Source organism: Patiria miniata, unplaced genomic scaffold (genome assembly GCF_015706575.1).
Source record: "Patiria miniata isolate m_02_andy unplaced genomic scaffold, ASM1570657v1 HiC_scaffold_29, whole genome shotgun sequence".
Lineage (NCBI taxonomy): Eukaryota > Metazoa > Echinodermata > Asteroidea > Valvatida > Asterinidae > Patiria > Patiria miniata.
This window is the reverse complement of record NW_024037068.1, coordinates 14,845,352-14,868,543: the sequence shown is the minus strand read 5'-3', so window position 1 is coordinate 14,868,543 and position 23,192 is coordinate 14,845,352. Positions and strand designations below refer to the sequence as shown.

Sequence of the window (23,192 nt, the reverse complement as noted above, 5' to 3'; positions counted from 1 at the left end):
TGGCTTATTTGCCTATGTGCTCTCTCGTTTGCATATTTGATTGTTTCCTCATTTTACTCAGCTTTGTGGTTGTCTGCCTTGATGATTATTTTTTTTTTCGTCGCTTTGTCCATGTCTGTGGGATTGTTGTCTGTTTGTCGGTGTTTTTTCTTCTAGTTGTCTCCTTAAAATGAGGTATGAAACAGTCGTCGGCGGTTTTTGCTAACTAATCAGCAAATCGTATTGGATCGAATCTTATTTTGAGAAACAAAAGACAACAATAGTTATTTCCAACAAGGTCGCAATTTGCTCCTCCCCCTTTTCTTTTTCCAGTTTCTCTCAGAGGAAAACATCGTGTGTGCCAACCAACCAGCCGACAAAATGTGAGTTTAGTTTTCATTACTTTCGTTGAGTTCGGGGGAATCAAGGACATGTTAAGATCGGGTACACGTTTTGGATTTCAAGTTTTGACGCCCAAACTGTTGCTGAGTATTATTAAGAACCAGTTTTGCCTTAATAAGCAATTATTTTTCCGTTGCCAGACATTTCTCGGCTCGATTACGGCTCTACAAAGTCAGCCCCTTATTCTTTTGTTTGTATTTATACTTTTGAGTAAACCTGTCGTCCAAAGCATGTGTTTTACGTATGTAAATACGCTAAGAGGACTAGTTAAACAGGTAACACCACGCACTGGACGGCATACGTCCGTCACAGTGCGAACAATATTTGAGTCCAAGTAGCTGGAATTAGGGGGCTGGTGTAAATGAAGTTTTAAGTTTGAATATGGCGGACTTATGCAGATGAGCTGGAAAAAAAATAAACCCAATGTACAAATTGATTTAATTATGCAAAATTCCAGTATAATTAAATGGAATAATCATTATTATACTCTAAATTTGAAGATAATGTTACAAACTCACTTTCTGCGCAGGTGTCCAAAATTTCGAAATATTTAACAAATCGTTACTGACTTTAACTGATCAGATCCTTATTTCATGACTATTTATCACGGGATGACAAGCCCGATTCATTGGCGGATCCACTTCTTTGTATCCACCCGTGGGTGCTGGTTTGTGCGCATGCGTAAATCGCACAACAGGCGAATTTTGTGCCAACAGCTGTGCAGATTTTGTGCGTTAACGCTTTGAACACAGAGTGAAGCTGATAATTAAAGGTCGCCGAACGCATTTCTGCGTTTATCGGTTCACCGGATCATCGGATCATCGGACATACAGGTGGGAGAGGTTTGCGCTGAAAAAATCGGACCGATCTGACCATACACCGGGCGACTCGGATGAAATCAAGCATTACAAAAAACATTCGCATCCAATTTCACCCGCCGGATCCGATGTCACCGAAAAAGGTGTACGAGGCACCACTCTGATTTCACCTGACGCGATATTTATGTTAACGAATCAGGTTCAGGAAGGAAGTCACATGATTCAAAATTGACGGTTGTCATTTTCTCATCACGTGTCTGGTCATCATGTGACTGATCACCACGTGACTGGTTATAGAACGGAATCGGAAAGGTGTGCGGCGGGCTTTATCAGGCGCGGTTCTAGAACCAATATTTTTTGGGGGGCTAGCACGGTGGATCCAGAATTTTTTTCAAGGAGGCGTGCTGAAATGTAGACCGGTTATTTTTTCCAGACACTTAGGCCTCCGACAATCAATAGGTGGGGGGGGGGGGAACTTATGCCATATGAATGGGGAGCACCAATAAAATCCTAAAATCATTCACACTATAGCAAGGGCGGATCCAGAAAAAAAATTTGGTCCCCCCAGTGGGTCCAAAAAATTACGGCGTGGGGTTCGGGGCCCGCTTAAGGGCCCCGAACAATTTTTGGATTCTAGATGCTCTGTGGTGCGATCTGAGGCAATTTCTGACCAGTTTAACCAATTGTTTTTGAAGAAAAGATGGTGGTGTACTCATTGCCTGCCTTTATTGCGATGTCACATAAAAAAAAAAATTGGTTTCGTTTTTTTTTGGGGGGGGGGGGCATGGCCCCCTTTGGCCCCCCCTCCTGGATCCACCCTTGCACTATATTAACTAATGCACCCTTGTCACGGCTATTTCTTCTTTAGGGGGAGACCGTTCGCATGTACATCACAATCCTTCTTTTTGCTAATGCAATTTGTTTTTTACGGAATTTATTTTTGGGGGGGGGGGCTAGACAAAAAATTTTTTTGGGGGGGGCGGGGCTACAGCCCCCCCTAGCCCCCCGTAGAACCGCGCCTGGGCTTTATACATTAGCAGAGTCATGAAATGAAGCCTTGATAATCATGATCTTGTTAATAAGAATTTAAACCTGTGCGATGCATGCTGTATATAGCTTGTATGCGTTTCCATAACACCAGTTGTCATGGTTGACACTGCATGGTCAAATTTCAAGTATAATGGATCAATGGACCATTTCGCCGGTCTCCACGTATAGTGAATGCGAGAGTCCGTGAGTCCGCTTGGTCATTTTTATTGCGATACAACAATCAAACACCGTGTGAACGACTGGTTGCTATTTTTGCGCGAAATGGTCAAGGACAGAATCCAGCAACAGGTTCTCTGATTGCAACCGAAATACGGCGCCAAATCATTGTTCTTACAACTGCGACAAATACTTTTCTCTAAGTGTAAACGTTTGTACATGTACATCGAAAGAGGCGAATAATGACACATTAATTTCAAAATCGTGCTCCTATCAATTTGCTCCAAGAATATCAGCACATGTCATTTTGACAGCAGTATTTTGATATCAGTATATGCTAATGTAAAACGTTACTGAAAGGATGTCATCTGCTGCCCCCCCCCCTACATAATAAGAACGGAATCAACCAAAACTTTGGATCCTTCCTGAACTATCTACCAACATTTACCTACATATATGTTTGTTTAATCACGAATGACAAATCGTTTCGGTTTGGATCATTTGAAGAAGTTTTCAGCACTCTGAGTTTTCTGTGTACCTTTTTGAAAGCGCCAATAAACAAGTCATGGCCAAAAAAAAATACCCAAACGGGCGAAACAAAAGGGGAGGTAGCAGTACGTGATAACCCACGGAATTTTGTGCTACGATCAATATCGTACCAGCCAATCAATACGGTATATTGTGTTGGATTGGAGGTCGGCCTTAACGAAGTGGAATGATATGCAACACGTTGCCATAGTGATGTATCACTTCGTCACTATCTACCACTGTCGGATTTCTAGACTTGTGCGTCTTGAGCGGCATTTTACAAACACGTGATTTATAGACGTGTATATGTAGCTGAAAAGTGTAAAAGCAAAGAAAGTATTATATTATAAGCAACAATCGAAGACTCCGGTAAAAAAACACGACCCTTGTTTATTACAGTTGAACGGCACCAAATATCTATCCTCATTCATTCACTGTTTACGTTTGTTTTGTGAAGTACCTTTTACTTCTAGGAAATCCCATTAAGACTAGTATGCCATACTTTCTATGAAACTGTAGTCCTATTTTGTAGTCACATGATCCAGATTTTCAACAAACCGCTCCGCACTCTAAGAACTGTGTTGAGCAATTAAACACAATCTTGCTTTCACTTTGCAAACATATTCGGAAGCTAAACATTATGTATCCTAAAGATCAATGTCATTACTAAATACTTCCCATCAATACTCTAGAATGCTTACTATACATGTTTACAAAATGACAGCAAGAAAGTGTTTAGAAACATGTTTAATTGCTTAATACAGTTTTTCTATTCTCTAATGAAAACATATCTCTTTAAATATATATTTTCTTTAAATATGGTTGGTTTAAATGTTAAATCCAGTTCAATTTAGAAAACAGCAATGCTTTGAGTTCGTCAGTTGTATGTCGGCATGACGCCAAGGGACTATATTTCTTGTACTTCTACATGCAGGAAATGGTATACCAAAGGTTGTCGAGTGTCTAGCGTCACGAACGATGACGTCACCTGTAGCTGTGGTTTCTTAGCCAATTATGCCCTGCTATTGCAACCAAATAAGGTGCGTCAAAATTTGTCTTTTTTTTATTAAAGGATTCTACCACTTTTGTATCACATTATTGTACATGAAATTAATCCTACAGGAAGAGGCTGGTGTGAAATTGTTGGCCTTTTGCATACTCAACAGTTGTATTCGCGCTGCCAATATTCATTGAATTGGTCTTGTTGATAGCGCCCCCTATCGCCGCGGCTGCTTCACTTTGCGCTTGTCAGGGAGCGGCTGCGTAAGGGCACTAACATTGAATCCAGTGTTACACCGAGACCAGGTTTGAAATCAAGACGTAAAAGGAAAGCCAAAAAACCCGCGAATCAATAACGTTTAAGCGTATACACAAGTAATGAAGTTTTCTTCCGAATAGTTGAATGCTAGTCTGTGATAACCGTTTTCACACGGTAATCGTGTCTCTTTAATTCGAATCCGAACGGTGAAGCTAAGGCCAATGGCGCATTGAGCGAAGACTACACAGTGCAGGCCGACCGCGATTTTTTTTTCCCGGGATGCTCCACAGTCATGAATAATTCAATATTTTCGATCGGGCCAGTATGTTTATTCATGAAACAGAACAATGATATCAAAAGCATTGCTGTTATAGTCAACCTGTTAAACATTTTAAAGTACGGACGTAGTCGAGCTACCACACAGTCTGAGCCTATAGTGGATGAGCTATGGATCCCTGGATCGAATCCGTCGTCGCTGCTCATTTTCAGCGACTGCTTTTTCTTCTCTGAATTTGTCGTTGAGGGGAGCTTAAAAGAGAACGGGATTCCAAGAAAAACTGAATTATGCCTGACTTTGGAGCATCCCGCCTCCGGAAACAAAATTTGCAGGCCGACCGACGTAGTCACAAGTAACTTGCGTGTGTAGTATTTACTGCAGTCGTATTATGACTTAATCTGCCGGTGGGGATATGGCATTATAATGCTATGAGTTCCGTGCACTACCAAAAGAGGGCGCCCTTTTACCTAGCAACGACGTCCCATGGGCGGTACATTTCGCTGGTTGACGCGCACCGTTCCTTGTGTGTCGCGCGTACACCAGGGGATTTGTTCTATGTACACGCAGTGGCCGCGCACCCCTTCGCTCGTACCCCCCGCCCTGCAAACAGGACGCTTGGATACTCTGATGAATTCGCGCTCTGATTGGTTGGATTTTGTGTGACCAGCGACCTGCGCGTCATCAAGGTCGTGACTCTGCAAGGTTTGAAACGGCCGTTAATATTGTTTCATTACTCTTTTATTCCAGTTTAGAGATGTTTTTTCTCGTTAAAAAGCGTAATAATGTAGGAAATTCTGTAAAACTTATCTGTGTTGTAAATTTACATTTCCCGTCGACGCGTCACTCGCTCAGACTCCGTTTCGAATCACGAACGGTCGGATTGCATTATGCGACGCTCAAAATTTTGCCCACATGGTCCGCAATGAAACAGAAATCACATCCGGTATGGAATATGCGCAATTCTATGGAAAGTTTTCGGATAGCATTTGCGCACATTGTCTAACTGCGGTCTTGAACAGCTGCAGCAAGATGCTTTATACATAGGTCATACGCCATTTCCTTCACACGATTCTGTGAAGCTCATCAGAGTATCCCAGCGTCCTGTTTGCAGGGCGGGGGGTACGAGCGAAGCGCACCCCCAACTGTACTTCCTTTGCCGGTGAGGGGGTACTTGTGAACGGAGCGGATAGTGTAAAGCGTTAATTGTGTGGCTGATTACAGTCGCGACCTGAGTATTCGCAGGAATATGTGCACGTGATCACTGTATACATTCACGAGGCCCTTTAATGGCGAAATCATTGTGCTTCGTACATGTATATTGTAGGCTACATCATCACTGAAGAAGATAATTGAGGGCGCTTCACGAATGAATCACGGCCAAACACAATACGTATTGAGCGAGAGGAACACTTTAATGAAACAAGATGGCTGCGCCCATGGGATGAAGTACTAACCGGACGCAAGTGGGCGCTATAAGGGTGCACTGAACCAATTCAAGCCCCATTGAAAACAGTGTAAAATCCACAAAGTTCAGGGCCAAATAACATGCAAGCCGACATCACTGGGGTTTCTGAAACAAAAATTTAATTATTTTCTAATCCTTCATCTGCCTATTTCTTTTCAATTTTGGGTGGGTTAGCCGATTACATTTTTAATTATTCACCACAAAACATAATCACCTCCCGAAAAGTGGTACTTCCCAATACTACATGCAGCCATTTTACAAATGGCATCCATCCACTTTCTCAGGCAAATAGGACCCATTTTTAAACCGTGATTTTATCAAATCTGCTCTCAGATGGAAGCCCAAAAACCAGGGAGTTGATCCTCAGCTATATGTACACAATTCCACCTTTTTTAACGCCAACCAGTCTCCTTTTTTAAAAGAAATTGTGGGGTCACTTTTTATGCTAATCGGCTGGCGTAGAAATTCTCACTTAAATTCTCACTTAAATTCTCACTTAAATTCTCACTGCACCCATGACCAACTGGCGCAGAGCAACTGTTCCATGGCTATCTGACCAAAACAAGCACAATGTTTTAGCCATTAAAGGGGGCTTCTGTAATATATTTGGGCTGTAGCTAAAAGGCTCGGCTGATATGTGCTCGGAATCTGCAATATGGTTTACATTCAAATAAATAATTGCTTGTCTTGGTAATTTTTGTGTTTGTAGGAGGCTAACACTCCAGGGATGGACCTTCTAACACCGTTCGGCCTGGTTCTATCCTTTGCAACTCTCTGCGTAGTCCTGCTGGCTTACAGGTTCTCTCGGTGAGTTGCAAGTTACACTTCACGTAATGAATATTCATAAGCCACACGTTCTTATTTTCATTGGTTAACTATGTGAAGGAAGGTAAAACACCACGCGCCATTGGTTTCTCTCAACGCTCTACAACAAATTCCTTTTTCTTCATCTCGTAAAAAAAGGTTCGGCTTGCATCTTTTTTTGTGTGTTTGTTGCCGCTCTTCAACCCTCTGAAAATGGTTTTTCAAATTATCGGTCGTTTTTGCGTCCAAACGTATCTGCCTTGAAAGTGAACCGGTTTACGGTCCTCCTGATACGGGAGAGAACCAGGCTAACGTGCAAGAGCTAAATTGATTTCGGACCCATGGGCGTCGCCAGGATTTTTTTCCAGCGGGGGGGGGGGGGGGGGGGCAAAGCACAATTGTCCCCAAAATTCCTTAACTTGTCCATTATATTCTCAATTTATCATTTTTCCGAGATTGAGCAAGGGAGCATTTGCCCTACCTCGCACCTCTTTTTTTTTTTCCTTCCCTTTTTTTTGGTTTTTTTTTGCGTTTTCCAGGGGGGGGGGGGCAAGTTCCCCCCTTGCCCCTCGCGACGCCCATGTTCGGACCCCAAATAATTAAAAATTGGAAAATTAATTAGTCTGTCTTTAAATGTTGACCGGTTATTTACGATATCTCATTTTAAAGTGAATAACCTTGGTATTCCCCCCCCCCCCCAAAAAAAATAGAAATCATTCATTTTTTCGGGGGGGGGGGTGATACTCAAAAATAGCATGGGCGGTACATCTTTAAATAAGTTATTTGCGGCACTGCACATTCAATACAGAAATAAATGCAATCGGAATCATAATCTATATCCAAACAAAAATCCCTAAATGGCTCCAGATTTCACTACGTTAATAAATCAGTTAGATATACTATAGGCATTCACTATTATGTAGGCCTAGTTTTAAAAGTAATAAAAATACGAGAATAACCGAAAATATATGTTCATCAATCGTTTCCCGCAATACACATCCCATGGATACCGTAAAGGACAATATGAAACATGTATTCATCTTGTAACTCCGAGTTAACATTCACTGGGCCTGCCAAAAATAGACTGGTCAACCCTAGCCCCAACGTGAATTGCAACCATTGGATCCGCGCTAGTATCAATGCTAAAGTTGGCGTTACCTGACTGGTCAACACGGATGGTTGGCCCGCTGCACGTAGCGGTCAAAGGATCAAAGTCGCCTACAATTATGTTACAGTATTCCCCGGTCGGTAAGCCGGTATTCAGTGCCTGTGAAAGTCGGTAATCATCGTTGTTGATGACGACAAAGGCTCTATCGCCTCGACCAAATGCAATCTGCTGGCTACCGTTACTCCACCAGTTTCTTAGAGGCTGGCCGGCTGCGATGTTACGGAACGCCACCATGTTCCTGATTGGTCTCCATCGGTGCTCACACACCCAGCCTCCCCCGCATGTACCGTCCTCGTACACGGTAACAGTCAGCGTGTATCCATTGGCGTCGGCAGGTGGACCCGCTTCGGTGTTATCAAAGACAAAACTGCTCATGACCCGAGTGAAGCCATAGGGGTAGGCCAACATGAAGACATTGGATATCTTATATTTTTCGGGTTCTTTGAAGGTGATGATGCCTTTTCCTCCTCCGTGTCCACGCTGGTTGTCATGGTTATCAACAAAGACCAAAGCGGAGGAATCATCGAGCATCCCCTCCGACTTCATCCAATTATTGATATTGCTCAGATTTCTAAGACCCCTCACTGCTTCTCCCAGTTGCGGTCCGTATTTAAACTCGGTCACCCTACCGAACGGTACGTACTCGGCTTCTGTCATGTTTCGCCGTATCCCAGCCCCGTTTTTATCGATGACTTCCTGATAGACGAAGGGACGACGTCCGCTGGGGAAATACTCCGTACTCAGGTTGTTCAGCCTCCTGAGTATGTTGCCAAGATCTTCGGGCCAGATGTACTTTGCAGCATCCACGCGGAATCCAGTCACGCCCATATCAATCAGATGATTCATGTAGTCAGATATCTTGGCTCTGACGTCATCTCTGGATGTGTCCAGATCGGGCAAACCCAGCAACCTACAATTGCGGACCTGATTTACGTCATCGTTATCTTCCACGTTACCGCTATCGGACTTGCACTTGTTATTGGTTCTGCCGAAATCCGTGATGTTATAAGGCACACCGGGGTAGTTCAGCGTATTAACGTCGTACCAATTTCCTGCTATTCCGTATCCAGAATCTGCATATTAAGTAAACAAGGGAGTAAACTTAAGAATATTCAAACTCGTTATGGGTGGTCATGTTTTTGCGTTTTTCCAGTTTCTGATTCCGCCGAACACTACTGGGACTCTGCTGTCCTTGGTAAAAACAAGGCTTGCCAAATAAAATGGAGTATAGAAAGTATGTAGTGGGCGTGGCTTATATGAAAATGACGTTACACTTACGAACCGGATAGAGCGTGCAAGTCTCGTCAGTCCACATTCATGTTTGTGTTTGAACGTCTTAGAACCAAACACTGACTAATCTAGTCGCAGACTCTTTTTTATGACTTTACCCCTTCTTGTTATCTGAGTGATCGATTGAACGGAAGCTGAGATCAACAACTTTAATTTTTATAATAACCATCAATTCGCAATATTTTCAATATAAATATGTTGTAAATTAATTTTTCTTTTTCTTTTTGAATACACATTATTTTAGTGCCCTTGATTTGATGGGCCCAGTCAGGACACACTCTAAATGCAAAACTAGGACGTTACACACGTATAGTAGGTCATATACCTATTGCCTGAATATGCAGTAGTCTCGTAACCACCATAAAAAAATGAAAACATCTTTGGAAATAGTTTCCGACTCACCTCCTCGGGCCATGTGGTTGATGACAGCATCAACGTAGATCCTGACACCGGCCTGGTGACACCTCCGAATCATATCCCTCAGTTGTATCTCCGTACCTGAGCGGCTCGTTAGCTCATAGCTGACGGGTTGATATCGCTCCCACCACGGCCGCCAAGGGCTCCTGATGACACGGTGCTCGCTGGGTGGTGAGATCTGCACTCCACCGAATCCAAAGGGTCCAAGGTATCTGTGGGTTTATAGGATTCTCGCTTTAATGTCTCGCTGAGTTTTTGTTTCAGACGAACCTGGCAAATTTAAGAACCTACGTTCACAATTCGTTTGCTGACTGAGAATCTGATTGCTTTCTTAAAATCTAAAATTTAGCCAAATTGAGTGTGTACTGACGCAGCCTCCCTATATGGTATTACTGTAGAACACAACTACATGGGAGAAGTTCAAAGAACTACAATGTAACACGGACTACAATTTATACAAAGATCAGGCTTAACTATTTGGGCTTAAATCGAAAATTTCAATTAAGGACATGATTTATACTCAATGACTCAGTCAGTCAGTTTGTTCAATCATCAGCCCGCCAGTCAGTTATTATACGTGGCATTCTCAGTCAATGATTTTTCAGTCTGAGAACAATAGGTTGGCTCAAGTGTTTAAAAAAAGACCACGGATAAACTCGAGGTTTCAGCCAGTGTGTTTTGACCGCGTTCACGAAAACCAACATTGTCAGTTTTAGCCACACCTACCTTTCGCACTCGTCTGCAATGTCGGTCCACTTCCATTCGAACAGGTGAACTATGACCTGCCTGTTGTCTACAGTATGAGGGTCCCACTGGGCCGAGCAGGAGCACAATAAAACCATTATCAAACAAAACATCTTCATTTTCTGATGCAGGGCCTGTGGAAACACAAATGTAAAGAGAACTTGGGATGGTGATACGGGAGGAATAAAATTTCGCTTGATTATCAGACGACTGCAAACGCTACAAGCCTTTCTTCCATATGAAGGTTACCGCTTGTGTTGTACCACGAACACAACTAACGAAACTCAATTCCATACCACGTATTAGTATCAATACCTAGCACTCTTTAAACATGGAATTCCAACTGTATTCGGCATTACCACTTTGTTTTTAGGGTCCAGTAACACAACACCAGACCTGAAGTAGTATCCATTATAAGAATGATACCTGAAACTTATTTCCGTGTTCAGTTTCACTTAATTGGCAGTTCTCCGCGGCTGTTGGGCGGTGAAATAATATCGAAATTCTAGTTGTATATTACTTTGTCTTGCTTGTATGGTTTTATGTTAAATAGCTATCATCTGTGTAGCGTTTCATCGGTTCTGCAACCGCATCGTTATTTAATAGTTTTAGCATCTCAGTGCACACTAGCCGCGTTTCCCATACGCAACGTCCCGTGGTCAACGAGGCGAATAATCATGCATTACTAATGCAGTCACAGCATAATTGGAGTGTGTTTATACAAAATAATCCAATTACCTTCGGCATTCCATACAACCTGAATATAATTATAATACAACTAACAACAAAACGATGCAATGCAAAGATGCATGGAATTGTACCAACACACTTCACAATGGATAAGTAGAGAGTAGACAGAAGACAGTAGACATGAACGTTAAAAACAACCTTCTGTCATGCAGTAGTTTTGGTATATATGCAGGGGCGGCGGAACCGGAGGGGGGGGGAGGCTGCACTTGCCATTTCTCAAAATGGTTTAGAAAGTTCTGATATGAACGAGAAACATGAAAACCAAGACCCAAAACCCTTACAATGCGCCCTGAAAATGGCAGGTTTTGAAGAGCGCCTCCTATTTTGGAAGATGTTACCAGCCACCCCCCCAGCACGGATGCGCAAGTGCCCCTTTTTGTTGATGCCCCCCCCCCCCCCGTTTGAAAACCGTTCCGCCGCCGCTGTTTTTATGTATCGTAATAAGCACCAAGTCTTCGTATGTTGAAACTGAAAGTTATATGAACAATAAAGAATAAACCAAAAAGGACAATCGTTGGCACGTAGGCCTACTATATAGACCTCGAAACTGACTACTGACCTTTTTTCCCCTAGTTTGGTTAGTAGTACTAGCGCCCCAGCCGAAAGGGCCCCTACCACGAAAACTATGAATGCTGTATTTTCACGAAGATCCACATCACAAAGTTGCCAAAAATCACGGCAAAAAATGACAAAATACAGAGCGCCTACTCAACTGGCTTCTCCACGTGTCAAAGACGAAATAATGGGGCTTCAATGGCACTCACGATCATTTTTTAAAGCTGCAAATCAATGGAAAATGCCCAGTTTCCGGCGCACCACACATTGCCTGCTTGTGAATTTTTATTTGCAGCATACATCGTATTTTAACCAATCACATCACGTACCCTAATATGAATATTTATCTCGCTGTGTGGACACCGTATTTTTTTTCACTTCAATTATACTTATCCCACTCCAACACAAATATTTGATGAAAATGGACATGGGTTCGAGCCACAGATCTTGCGATCCAAAGTTCTTTTCACTATCCACTAGGCCACCGTGGCAGCTCGACGAAAGCCGTTCTTCGAAACGCTTTAATGTACATGTACGACTGAGTGTAGCAATGGTGTGACGTCATCTTACGAATTAACATCGACTAGCTGGATAATCATGATCCATTGACGATGTGTGCTGCAAATAAAAACGCCGCTTTATTCCGTGAATGAGACGTGAACTCTGCAAATCAAAAATTGATACAAAATTTGTTAATAAGAGCTCCATAAACCCCGGCTTGACCCACAGACAAGATGGAGGGCAGGAGCGGAATATTTTGTATTTTTAGATGAAAGAAGTAAGACCTTAATTGAAAAAAACAGTCGTGCTGTTTCCCGGATTTCAATAATGTTATTTGGAAATTATTGTTAAAACATTTATATCTTATTCTCATGGAAAATTGACTCCTTCTGCAGATCAACCAGCTGTCGTACTGTGACCCACGCAAGTCTATCGTTGGCAATGGTGGCATTATACTCGACGGTCTTTTTCCGGGACGATGAAAATCCGGTAAGGAAAGAAGGCTTAATTGACGTTTTACAACCATTGGGTTCGCTAACGGACCTGCGCAAAGAACAAGAGGAATCTGAAAAAAAACTACGAAGTTTTGAAGCTCAAGTCGTTTTAAATTACTCATTAAAATGTTAATTCACCGCATCAAAATGCCAAGTACTCGAGAATCACTAACACAATTTATTTATTTATTATTATTTTATTTTCTGAAAATGTGCCACATTTCATTTTATACTACATAAACACTAAAATAATTGCATTGAATGTCATTGTTTCTTGAATTTCTTTGTTTCCTGCAGGTTATCAGCACCACCGTCGCCATCTTGTTTCACTTCTTTTTGCAAGCTACTTTCATTTGGATGGCACTAGCGGGCGCTCTCTTTTATCTGACGTCACACGATGAGCACACATCTACCTCACGGATCCGACCACGTGCATTATTGCTGATAGGCTGGGGTAATGAATCGTATAACTAACTAAGACCAAACAAAAATACATGAACGTCAACAACATACCTCAAGTGAAGACAAACAATATAGGACCTTCCCAAAACAGATATACCTCTTGCGAAAAATGATCTGAATATTACCCACACAACGTCCATGAGACCGTTTCGATCTTAGATAACTCTACTTGCCTTTTCTATGCGGGCTGTTATACGTTATTGAAGTAAGATAAACAATATTGACGGAGGAGGCCTGGAAGTGGTTGGTGAGTTGCGGTGTCACTTAACTCTACTTTACAACGGCATGATGCTGTACAGTTTTTGGTTCAAAAAGCTGGATAAGCTGAAAATCCCTCGATCTATAGCCAGGCGCGGTTCTACGGGGGGGGGGGGGGGGGGGCTAGGGGGGGCTGTAGCCCCCCAAAAATTTTGTCTAGCCCCCCCAAAATAAATTCCGTAAAAAAAAAATTGCTTTAGCAAAAAGAAGGATTGTGTTGTACATGTGAACGGTCTCCCCCTAAAGAAGAAATAGCCGTGACAAGGGTGCATTAGTTAATATAGTGCAAGGGCTGATCCAGGAGGGGGGGGGGGGGGGGGGGCAAAGGGGGCCATGCCCCCCCCCCCCCAAAAAAAACCAATTTATGTGACATCGCAATAAAGGCAGGCAATGAGTACACCACCATCTTTTCCTCAAAAACAATTGGTTAAAGTGGTCAGAAATTGCCTCAGATCACACCACAGAGCATCTAGAATCCAAAAATTGTTCGGGTTCCTTAAGCGGGCCCCGAACCCCACGCCGTAATTTTTGGACCCAATTTTTGGAGGACCACAATTTTTTTTGGCCCCCCACAAAAAAAATTGTGTTCTGGATCCGCCCTTGCTATAGTGTGAATGATTTTAGGATTATATTGGCGCTCCCCATTGAAACTATGGCATGAGCCCCCCCCCCCCCCCCCCCCCCACCACCACCTATTGATTTTCAGAGGCCTAAGTGTCTGGAAAAAATAACCGGTCAACATTTCAGCACGCCTCCCTGAAAAAAAATTCTGGATCCACCGTGCTAGCCCCCCCCCAAAAAAAATATTGGTTCTAGAACCGCGCCTGCTATAGACGCATCCGGGTACGTGATTACTATGCCGACAAGAGGCCCCCTTTAATGGCGACAGCATTGTTGAGGCTGTTGTGCGAAGCTACGGGCTCATGGCGAATTATGACAATATCTAGCGCAATGCTTTTGCTAGCGAAGGGGCATTCGGGATACAGGAGCATGCATTGATGATCTATAGATCAGCCCGAACGGATGCTCCTTTCAGTGAAAAGAACACCGTGCAAAACAGATCTTTTCATTGGCTAAATGCAGTGTGGCATTGACAAGTGTTTGAGCCCACTCGGGCAGTGGGCGGCACTGCATGGATCAGTATGTTCCTATATGAGCCTATTTCAGATATGACAGACACAATAGGAGGGCGCTGTTTGATTTGACTAAAGTCTTTTGGATTAACCCAAACCAAATAGCGCCCTCTTATGTGTCTGTCATATCTCAAATACGCCAATAGAGGTATCACTGTGTACAACTATTACAATCAGTCGCGTATGTTCTCAAATCAGTGCTCGCCACCCGCCCTTTAATTCGTAAGTAAACGCGAAGCCTAGCCACAGTCTGAATTTCCTGCTCGCAGACAAGCGACACCGCCTTATGAAACAGACACGTCCAAAGGCTGCCTAATATTAATACCAATCATTTCGGTCTTTTTTTAATGCAGGGTGCGCTGCAGTGGGGGCGGTTGCTTCAGTGGCAGTTGGTCTTTGTGGTTGTGCAACAAGCACAGGAAGGTACTGACTGTTTGAGAGCTTCTCACATGGACGTGAAAGTTGTCACTCGGGCTAGTTTGGTTTGTCCTAGAGGCTAGCCTAGTGTCTTCTTTGTCTGTGTACCTATGCAGCAGAATGCCACATTGGCTAGCTGAATCATTGACACTCGTGACTTAGCCCGGTTTTTGCTGTTGAAGAGAGCTGGGCAGTGCTATCGTATATGATTACCCGAAATGGGCGGAACCCGGCCCAGTGTGTACACCAGATACTTAGACCCGTTGTGTTGAACATAATTCCATTGAACAGCCATTTTGAATCAATTCAATAAAATAATGTGTATTCTAATGCCAGCTTTAATGTGCTTGCCATGTACAGTGTGTATATATAAAACAATCAAACAAAATTTAACGGAATGCCAGACATATTGTGTTACCAACATAGTTTACAAATATTGAATGCTTCGAGTGGTGTAGTAAAACTAGCCTCCCGAGGTGATCCATGGACATTCTATTTTACCGAGGCGAAGCTGAGGGAAAATAGAATGCTCCATGGATCACCGAGGGAGGCTAGGTTTACTTCACCACGAGATAAAGCATTCAATATTTGTTTTATATCACTTCACCGACAGAATCTGCTTGGTTTTAATATTTTAAATTATTTAAATCTGAACACAGTTGAAAGTAACTTCAAATACCGCGCCGTGGATATAGTACTTTGGTTGCTAATGGTATAGTACTTTGGTTGCTACGGGTATAGTACTTTTGGCCGTGCACAGAAAAATAGCAAAAATAGAAAGTATCGTGTGACTCGCTCTCGGCCAATCAAGACACAGAATCCGTTGGTGAGGTGTTATAATGTAATATATGTATTGTTTGAAAGATACGCCTTTTCACTTTAAAATGAGACATTAATTGTCCAAATCTGATAATGTTTGACAGAGTTATGAGTAATTTTCCAAGAAAGATCAAATTGACCATGGGACCAAGTTTTCAATTTTAAGCATTGAGACAAACTAAGGTAGCCTAATTGCCAGGTGTGGACATTTGCATGGCCTACTTATGTTTTGTGAGTAAACACGATTCTAAACACTTTCTTGCTATTGCCTCGTGCTAAAAATGTTTAGCATGTAAACATGTTTAAAAACTGATCAAGATTGGCCATACAAGATACACAATACAGAAGAGAAAAATTCCTTAAGAACGAAAGACAAACCGTCGCTATATTTTTTTTTTACGTACGATGAACAGATATCCCCGTCAATTTGTAAGAATTGTTGTAAACAATAAGTTATAATTGTGGCACATCATGGCGCCCTCTGTGTCCCACATTTTTATACCTTTACGTTAATAAGAAACATAACGATCTTTCATTTTCTTCTTTCCTAGCTGCTGGTTGTCTAGTGATGATGTCTTTGTCTGGCAACTCATGGGTCCTATTGTATACATGTTTGCTGTAAGTATCAACATATGTTTTGCTGGTCCAAATAGGGACCGGGCTTTAGACCGTTATTATGCTGCCACCATTTCTGTCATGTTCCTTGTATCCAATAACAGTACTGAATGATACTGTTTTTTGTGCAAAAAGTAACCAGACTATTTTTCCTTCCAGCCTCGCTTTGGTTACGTTGAATTGAACGGGAAATACAACAAGATGGCCGCAACATGATAATGGTCTATAGCCTTCTCTGTAGCTATGCCTATACCTGACTGACTGACTAAATTACTCTCACCGTATACCTGTGGATAACATGTCTTTATGTGTAACAAGTTTGAAGTAGAAGTACCTGTTATGGCAGTCGGTTACACCTCTATGTTCCGACACCTTTATGTTCCGACACCCCTATGTTCGGACACCCCTATGTTTCGACACCTATATGTTCCGACAACTCAACCAATGTTCTGACACCTCTATGTTCCGACACCCAAATGTTATGTCACCCCTTTGTTCCGACTATTCAACCTATGTTCCGACACCCTATGTTGCGACTGCACATATTCTTATCCCTATCCCTAACCTTAACCCTTACCCTAAACGTAACCCTATATCCCTGACCATCACCGGGAGTAACACAATCTTGTGTTGAGGTTGTCGGAACATAGGGGTGTCGAAACACAGGCTGAGTATAGTCGGAACATAGGGGTGTCGGAAGATAGGGGTGTCCGAACACAGGGGTGTCGGAACATATGGGTGTCGGAACACAGGTTGAGTAGTCGGGACATAGGGGTGTCGGAAGATAAGGGTGTTGGAAGATACAGGTGTCCGAACACAGGGGTGTCGGAGCATAGGGGTGTCGGAACACAGGGGTGTCGGAACATAGGGTTGTCGGAACATAGATCGATTATGTTTCTAATAATGTTTTATGGTTTGCGTATTATCCAGATCAAGGCCTTGATAACCTGTCGGTTGACCGGGGGAATGGGATGGAAAGAGAGAAAACTGAACAGCCAAGAGACGGTCCAAATAAGGTAAGAACAAAAAAGTAATGAAATCAGAGTTGGACTGATTATCAATAGGCCCCTAATGCCTGTTAAGTAACTGAATTAACGTTTTCTTTAATTTGGAAGAGTTATACAGGATGACACAAAACCTTAAAATTGGGTTTGGGTTCAGAATTTCGCAACTGGAACAGTACTTGAGTGAATTGAATGATTCTTTTAGTCAAATATAGCATATTGATTTGGCTTTCACATCCTAGATCTGAAAGTGCTACATGCGTAACTGTTTAAAGAAAATATTTGGGTTTCCTTTTTCGTTTGGGATGTTTAGCTCGACAAACTGAGGGGGGGGGGGCTTGTACCATCTGTCGATGGGGGCACTGTTTAAAATCGACGAGTATGCACACTATCGGATAATATATGGCGCTTTTCATGGTGTTGCATGTGCGAAATTAACAAAAAGGCGCTCGTAAAAGCCGCCGGTACAAAAAAGTGCACGACTATTTTTCAGAAGGGCAGTTGTTCAGAAAAGGTGCACTTGTTAACAAAATAAGGACAGTCTTTACAAAATATTAGGGTGGGATACCCCCTTAACCCCCCCCCCCCTACCGGGCTACGCCTATGGATGTATTTACTTCTACTATGAACGGTTGTGCTATAGACGCCTGTGCGATTAAATTAGCGGGTATTTAGTGTATTTTCATTTAATGTGCCGGGAGGTTTATATATTTTGATTAAGCTTCAAAGTGCATGTGCCTCGTCGTGAACAAAATGCGTTGTGGCGTCATATCGGCAGAGATTGCAAGACCTCCAGGTTCCCATTGACCATATGAATTTATTTTCTTTTTCTTGTTTTTTGTGGCAAATATACTAGTAACGCCAATATTCAGTTTTAACATCGCTTAGAGTCTATGCCCAAGTAACAATTCTGACAAGAAAGGTTTTCAGAATGAAATTGCCAAATCCTGATTTTTAAGTCCGTTTCATTGGATGGATGAATCGCAAGGCATTGATTTAAACTGGTTCCCAAATTTAAACTATGGCAATATAATCTAGCGTACAATGATTTTCTGAACGTACCTGTTTACAGATCAGGACTACGGATGGTCGTCGTACTCGAGCCGTTCGTTTGTTTGTTGTGGATCCTGGGTCTTTCCTACTCTACTGATGGCAACATATTTTTAGCTCATGCCTTCGTGACCTTGAATAGCCTACAGGTACGTTTTATGAAGCATTCTGTCGGTCGTACAGAGTTATTATGTTCGTGCCGATGTTTACATTCGCTGACCTATTTGTCGTTATCATCACACTCATTACATAATATACTCGTATTTCAATAGAGTGCATATTTTTATTCGTTGAAGTTTATAAGTAATTCATCAAAAGGCCCATATAATTCTACGTTTGATCCATATAACGCCATTGTTAAAACAAAAAACGAAAAATAGTGCGACATCATTTTATTCAATAAAGACAGTAAAATAAAGAAGCTGATTGGACGGTCCAACATTATTTTGTAGAAAGTTAATGTTATCTTTTAAACCTTTCTTCTTTCTTCTTAAATAAAACAGGGTCTCTTCGTGTTTTGCACCAGCTGTTTGATGGAAGATGACGTAAGTTTGAACTTCCTTCACTGCTTCTTACACAGACAAGAGACATTTAAAAAAAATTCCAAATAACTTCCCCAAATTATCAACAACAACAAAGTAAACAGACATTTGAAGTCATACAATTTGTGCAGTTATGAAGGTTCTTTTTGACTAATCATATAAGAAATTTTTGAAGATGTCATTCACAAATTAGTGACGTTTCACTGCTACCCTAGCAGCTCCTTCAGACTGGCAACCCAAACTACTCGACACTGTCCCTTTTTGGCTGCTTGAAACTGCCCTAGAAAATTGGACAGAACCACCAGACGAGTCACAGAAGCCATTTGGATACACCGGAGGGGAGACAACAGCATTCTCAACAAGGACGAGGGGGCCTACAAACTGAACAACATCTTTGACCAACTCGTCCATACCACGCCCTCTACGGCAGCTTGAAGCAGCTTTAAAGGGACGGTGTGGCATGGTATGGGTTGTCGGTCTGAGGAAGCTGCCAGGCTAGCAGTGAAACGTCACTAATCATCTGCACAAATCTCTGTTTGGATTTGTCAAAAAGAACCTTCGTAAATATTCTGTCAAGCAATCCAGATGAACTTATTCAAAGATATAATTTGTGTGTTTTCCTAAAAATTTCACGAATTGCAATTCCATTCCTTCGTTTCAACGCAGGTTTCTGAGGAATTAAACGCGACAAGGGACTCGAGCACAGAATCAATTGAGAAATGAAACATTCCACGTGCTGCAGGTGAGTTACATTACATTTTACCGGATTTCCCCCCCCCCCCCTTAGCATTTCAAATCTTCCTATCCCAACCCAACCAAGCCAACCAGCCCAGCCCAGCTGGGTATTCTGCCCAGTCTAGCTAAGCTCGCAGAGCTGTCCTTTCTTACTTAGCCCTAGCGCAATCAAAGCCAGCCTAGCCCTTCGCTCATCTTAGCCTTGGCCAGCACTATTCAGAACCCAGCAGTAACCCAGTCCATCCGAACCCAGCTCATCGTAAAAAGCTAGCCCATTCCCCTATAGCAGCTCAACCCAACCTAGCCCAATCCTATCCAGCTAAACCAAAACCAAGCTCAACCCAGACCAGCTCAGCCAATCCAGGCCAAGCCAAACGCCAATACTAGCCCATCTATCTGAGCGCAACCATTCAAAACACAGGCCAGCTCTGGCCATAACCAAGCCAGCCAATCAATGCCAACCCAGAGCAACCCATCCAAACAAACCTATAGCCCAACCAAGGCCAGCCCAGTAGGCCTACTGCCTTGCCAAACTCCAGCGAACAAAGTCACACTAAAACGTAACCAAGCACACAAGTCGAACTATTTGAATCGCTTTCAGTTCCTGCCACACGAAGCATAATAGAAAGTGGATTTGGCCTACACAGCCCTAACAAACTCACCCCAGACCAGCAAAATCCATCACAACATTAAATCTTAAAGTGCTTTTTAAGAATCTCATTGCACAGACGGTAATAGTTCTTTTTGTAGTTTCTAATGTTTTACTTGTTCTGGGTAAAAAGATTAACATTTCACAAGTTCTTTGTTCAAACATTGGTAAAAACATGTGCACCCGCCTTTGAAATCGTCAGGCACCAGCCCCAGTAACAATTAAGAAACATCTATTTCACAAAAGCGTAAACAAACATACTCAAATAAATCAATCATTTGTTCCTCACTTTAATTCTTATTTCTTTTGTCACCTACAGCCACGAGGAAGAGAGCGTGTTAGCCTACGTGCGAGCACTCCGGAATTAAGTGCCTTAGACAGATGGTCTTGAGACAAGAGAATTTGGTTATTGCAATTAACTCTACCTTATGTATCAGTTAGTTACACGTATCTCTTTAAGACGCCTCTTAGAGGCCCCGTATGAGCTTGTACCATCAACACCTGTATGTAAATATCAGTATATACAGGGTGAGTCAAAAAAAGCGGAACCAAAACCCCCCAAAATATATTTCATATATAAAAAAATATGAAGCACCAAAAATAATAATGACTGGAAAGCCAATTTCATAAGCTACTTTTAGATGAAAAAAATACTGAAATTGCTCAATCCGTTCAAAGAATATCACCATTTAAACGCAACGACCCTAAAACCTTTCTCGTCCAAAAAAGCAATTTATTGTGTGTTTTGACTGTTTGGAACAACAAAGAAAATGACACAGAATACTTGTTTCAACAACTGTCATCACCTGTAGTGCACAATATCTTTATTAACAACCCCGGTTAGGCAAACAATATGATATATAAAATCTACTTTTTTTTAAAAAAGACGGGCCTTCAAAAAGACTTCGTTGAATATTTTTAACGTTTAAACTGAGATTTTATCGCTGGTGATGTTTGAAGACAATTGTGACGACGATTCTTGAAATCGCATTTTTTTGGACGAGACAGGTTTTAGGGTCATTGTGTTTAAATGGTGATATTCTTTGAACGGATTGACCAATTTCAGTAATTTTTTCATCTAAAAGTAGCTTATGAAATTGGCTTTCCAGTCATTATTATGTTTGGTGCTACATATTTTTTTAAACATGAAATATATTTTGGGGGGTTTGGGTTCCGCTTTTTTTGACTCTGTACAAGTATATCATCGTTTGCTTCATTATCCGTTCTCACTATGCGGCTGTGGTACTAATTAAACACAAATGCCTTTAGAATGCTTGTGAAAAAGTAATTATTAACCTCAAAATGGCTAACTCTACCGTGAATGGTTCATCAATGAAGACATTTTGAAAAACTAATTTATTTGGATATCAATATTATTATGCTGAATATGCTGAAGGTATTTTGTAACCGTTGCTTCTTTGATGTTATTTTTATTCTACGGGAATGCAAACCAATAGCGGTATGTACTGTACTGAACTACTCTGTAATGATGTAGCACCTTTACATCATTAAGTTATTAATAATGTACTGCTTTCTACGCCTTAGCACCCATACTGGTGTATGCACTGTACTGAACTACTCTGTAATGATGTAGCACCTTTACAACATTAAGTTATTAATAATGTACTGCTTTTTGCGCCTTAGCACCCATACTGGTGTATGTACTGTACTGAACTACACTGTAATGATGTAGCACCTTTACATCATTAAGTTATTAATAATGTGCTTTTTTGCGCCTTAGCACCCATACTGGTGGATACACGCGTTTTATATATTCAGATTTGTCTTTACAAGTTTCCTTTTTTCATCTAAAATGGCAGCTTTATCAAATCTTTAATATTGGAAATATTTGTGACTAGTGTCGTATGATGATATTATTCAACTAATTTATATAAAATAATGCTTGTCAACAGGTAAAGACATATCTGCATAACATAATAAAAGTAATATTCCGACTGATGCTTGAAAATTGGATCCTTTCCTCTCTTTTGATCTGGTTTCGCTGGGAAGTTGACAACGACATGGTCATTTAAATGGTTGGTACGACCAACCTGAATGAACACATCTGGAGTTTAATGAATATTCCTTTTTGGTACTTGAGGTACTAGTTGATGCTTCCATTCAAATGAAGATTCATCTGATGGCAAAATGCATGCATACATTAAAATGATAGAAACTAAACGAAAAGGAAATATAAATCCCAAGGTGATTTATTTGTTGTATAAAAATGTTGCATATAAACAATGAGGTGGTGGAGACAATTACACAATAATTAAGTAGCAAAATGTGTCTATCATTTTTTTTTTATTCAACTAAAACTGTTTTAATTAATTAACACTGAAAATGTGAGTAACACTTTATCAAACACATATTTTTAAAACACATTTTTAGAACAGAGGATTCTTTTTCCAAAGATTTTTTTACGTAGTTAAATAAAAAAAATCATCATCCAATTTCAGATTTAAAAAAAACAATTAAGAAATCATGTGTGACATTATGTTACATTTATGTAATATTTCCGACATTCATTATTCACATCATCGCATAAACTACAAAAAGGAATTACGCCAAATTTACAAGACCAGTACTGCACCTGACATCAAACATCTTAATTTACAATTATTAAATCCCCCCTCACAAACGGAACTCCTCCCTCTACGAAAAAAAATCAAATAGACCAGAAATCCCCCCACTAACAAGGGGCAAAGTTTCAAGTTTTAATTAGTGATTTGTTTTTAAACTAGTGTACCTCTTCATTAAGTGTTGGGTGTAGTTCAGGGATGTATTAACCCCATGAGGGATTAAGTTGACCTTTTAATAGTAAGCAGACTTGTACATGTATGCTTTAGGCC

General features: G+C 41.4%; 2 protein-coding genes across 2 annotated transcripts in view; one reads left to right on the top strand and one right to left on the bottom strand.

The window, feature by feature from the left end:
• Positions 1-20,927, top strand: part of LOC119736185 (adhesion G protein-coupled receptor E3-like) — a 28,220-nt gene extending 7,293 nt beyond the window's left edge. The window contains exons 4-15 of the mRNA XM_038210211.1: positions 313-362; positions 3,868-3,973; positions 6,643-6,740; positions 12,558-12,651; positions 12,954-13,110; positions 14,863-14,932; positions 16,297-16,363; positions 17,291-17,376; positions 18,437-18,563; positions 18,918-18,959; positions 19,623-19,698; positions 20,660-20,927. Coding sequence (XP_038066139.1) covers positions 313-362; positions 3,868-3,973; positions 6,643-6,740; positions 12,558-12,651; positions 12,954-13,110; positions 14,863-14,932; positions 16,297-16,363; positions 17,291-17,376; positions 18,437-18,563; positions 18,918-18,959; positions 19,623-19,679 — 954 coding nt within the window. The 3' untranslated portion in view covers positions 19,680-19,698; positions 20,660-20,927. The remainder of the gene's footprint in view (positions 1-312; positions 363-3,867; positions 3,974-6,642; positions 6,741-12,557; positions 12,652-12,953; positions 13,111-14,862; positions 14,933-16,296; positions 16,364-17,290; positions 17,377-18,436; positions 18,564-18,917; positions 18,960-19,622; positions 19,699-20,659) is intronic.
• On the bottom strand, positions 7,446-10,538 carry LOC119736184 (alpha-amylase-like). The gene is made up of 3 exons (XM_038210210.1): positions 10,339-10,538; positions 9,598-9,824; positions 7,446-8,978 (listed from the first exon to the last, which is right to left on the bottom strand). The coding sequence occupies exons 1-3, from the start codon at positions 10,473-10,475 to the stop codon at positions 7,792-7,794; spliced, it is 1,551 nt and encodes a 516-aa protein (XP_038066138.1). The 5' UTR covers positions 10,476-10,538; the 3' UTR covers positions 7,446-7,791.
• Positions 20,928-23,192: the final 2,265 nt, after the last annotated feature.

Bases quoted from the DNA above. Each gene is read 5' to 3' on its own strand.
- LOC119736184 (XM_038210210.1), bottom strand. From the start codon at position 10,475: ATGAAGATGTTTTGTTTGATAATGGTTTTATTGTGCTCCTGCTCGGCC. The intron at 9,825-10,338 runs GTAGGTGTGGCT...ATAAACCCACAG, and splicing joins ATTGCAGACGAGTGCGAAAG to ATACCTTGGACCCTTTGGAT. The intron at 8,979-9,597 runs GTGAGTCGGAAA...CTTAATATGCAG, and splicing joins CAACCACATGGCCCGAGGAG to ATTCTGGATACGGAATAGCA.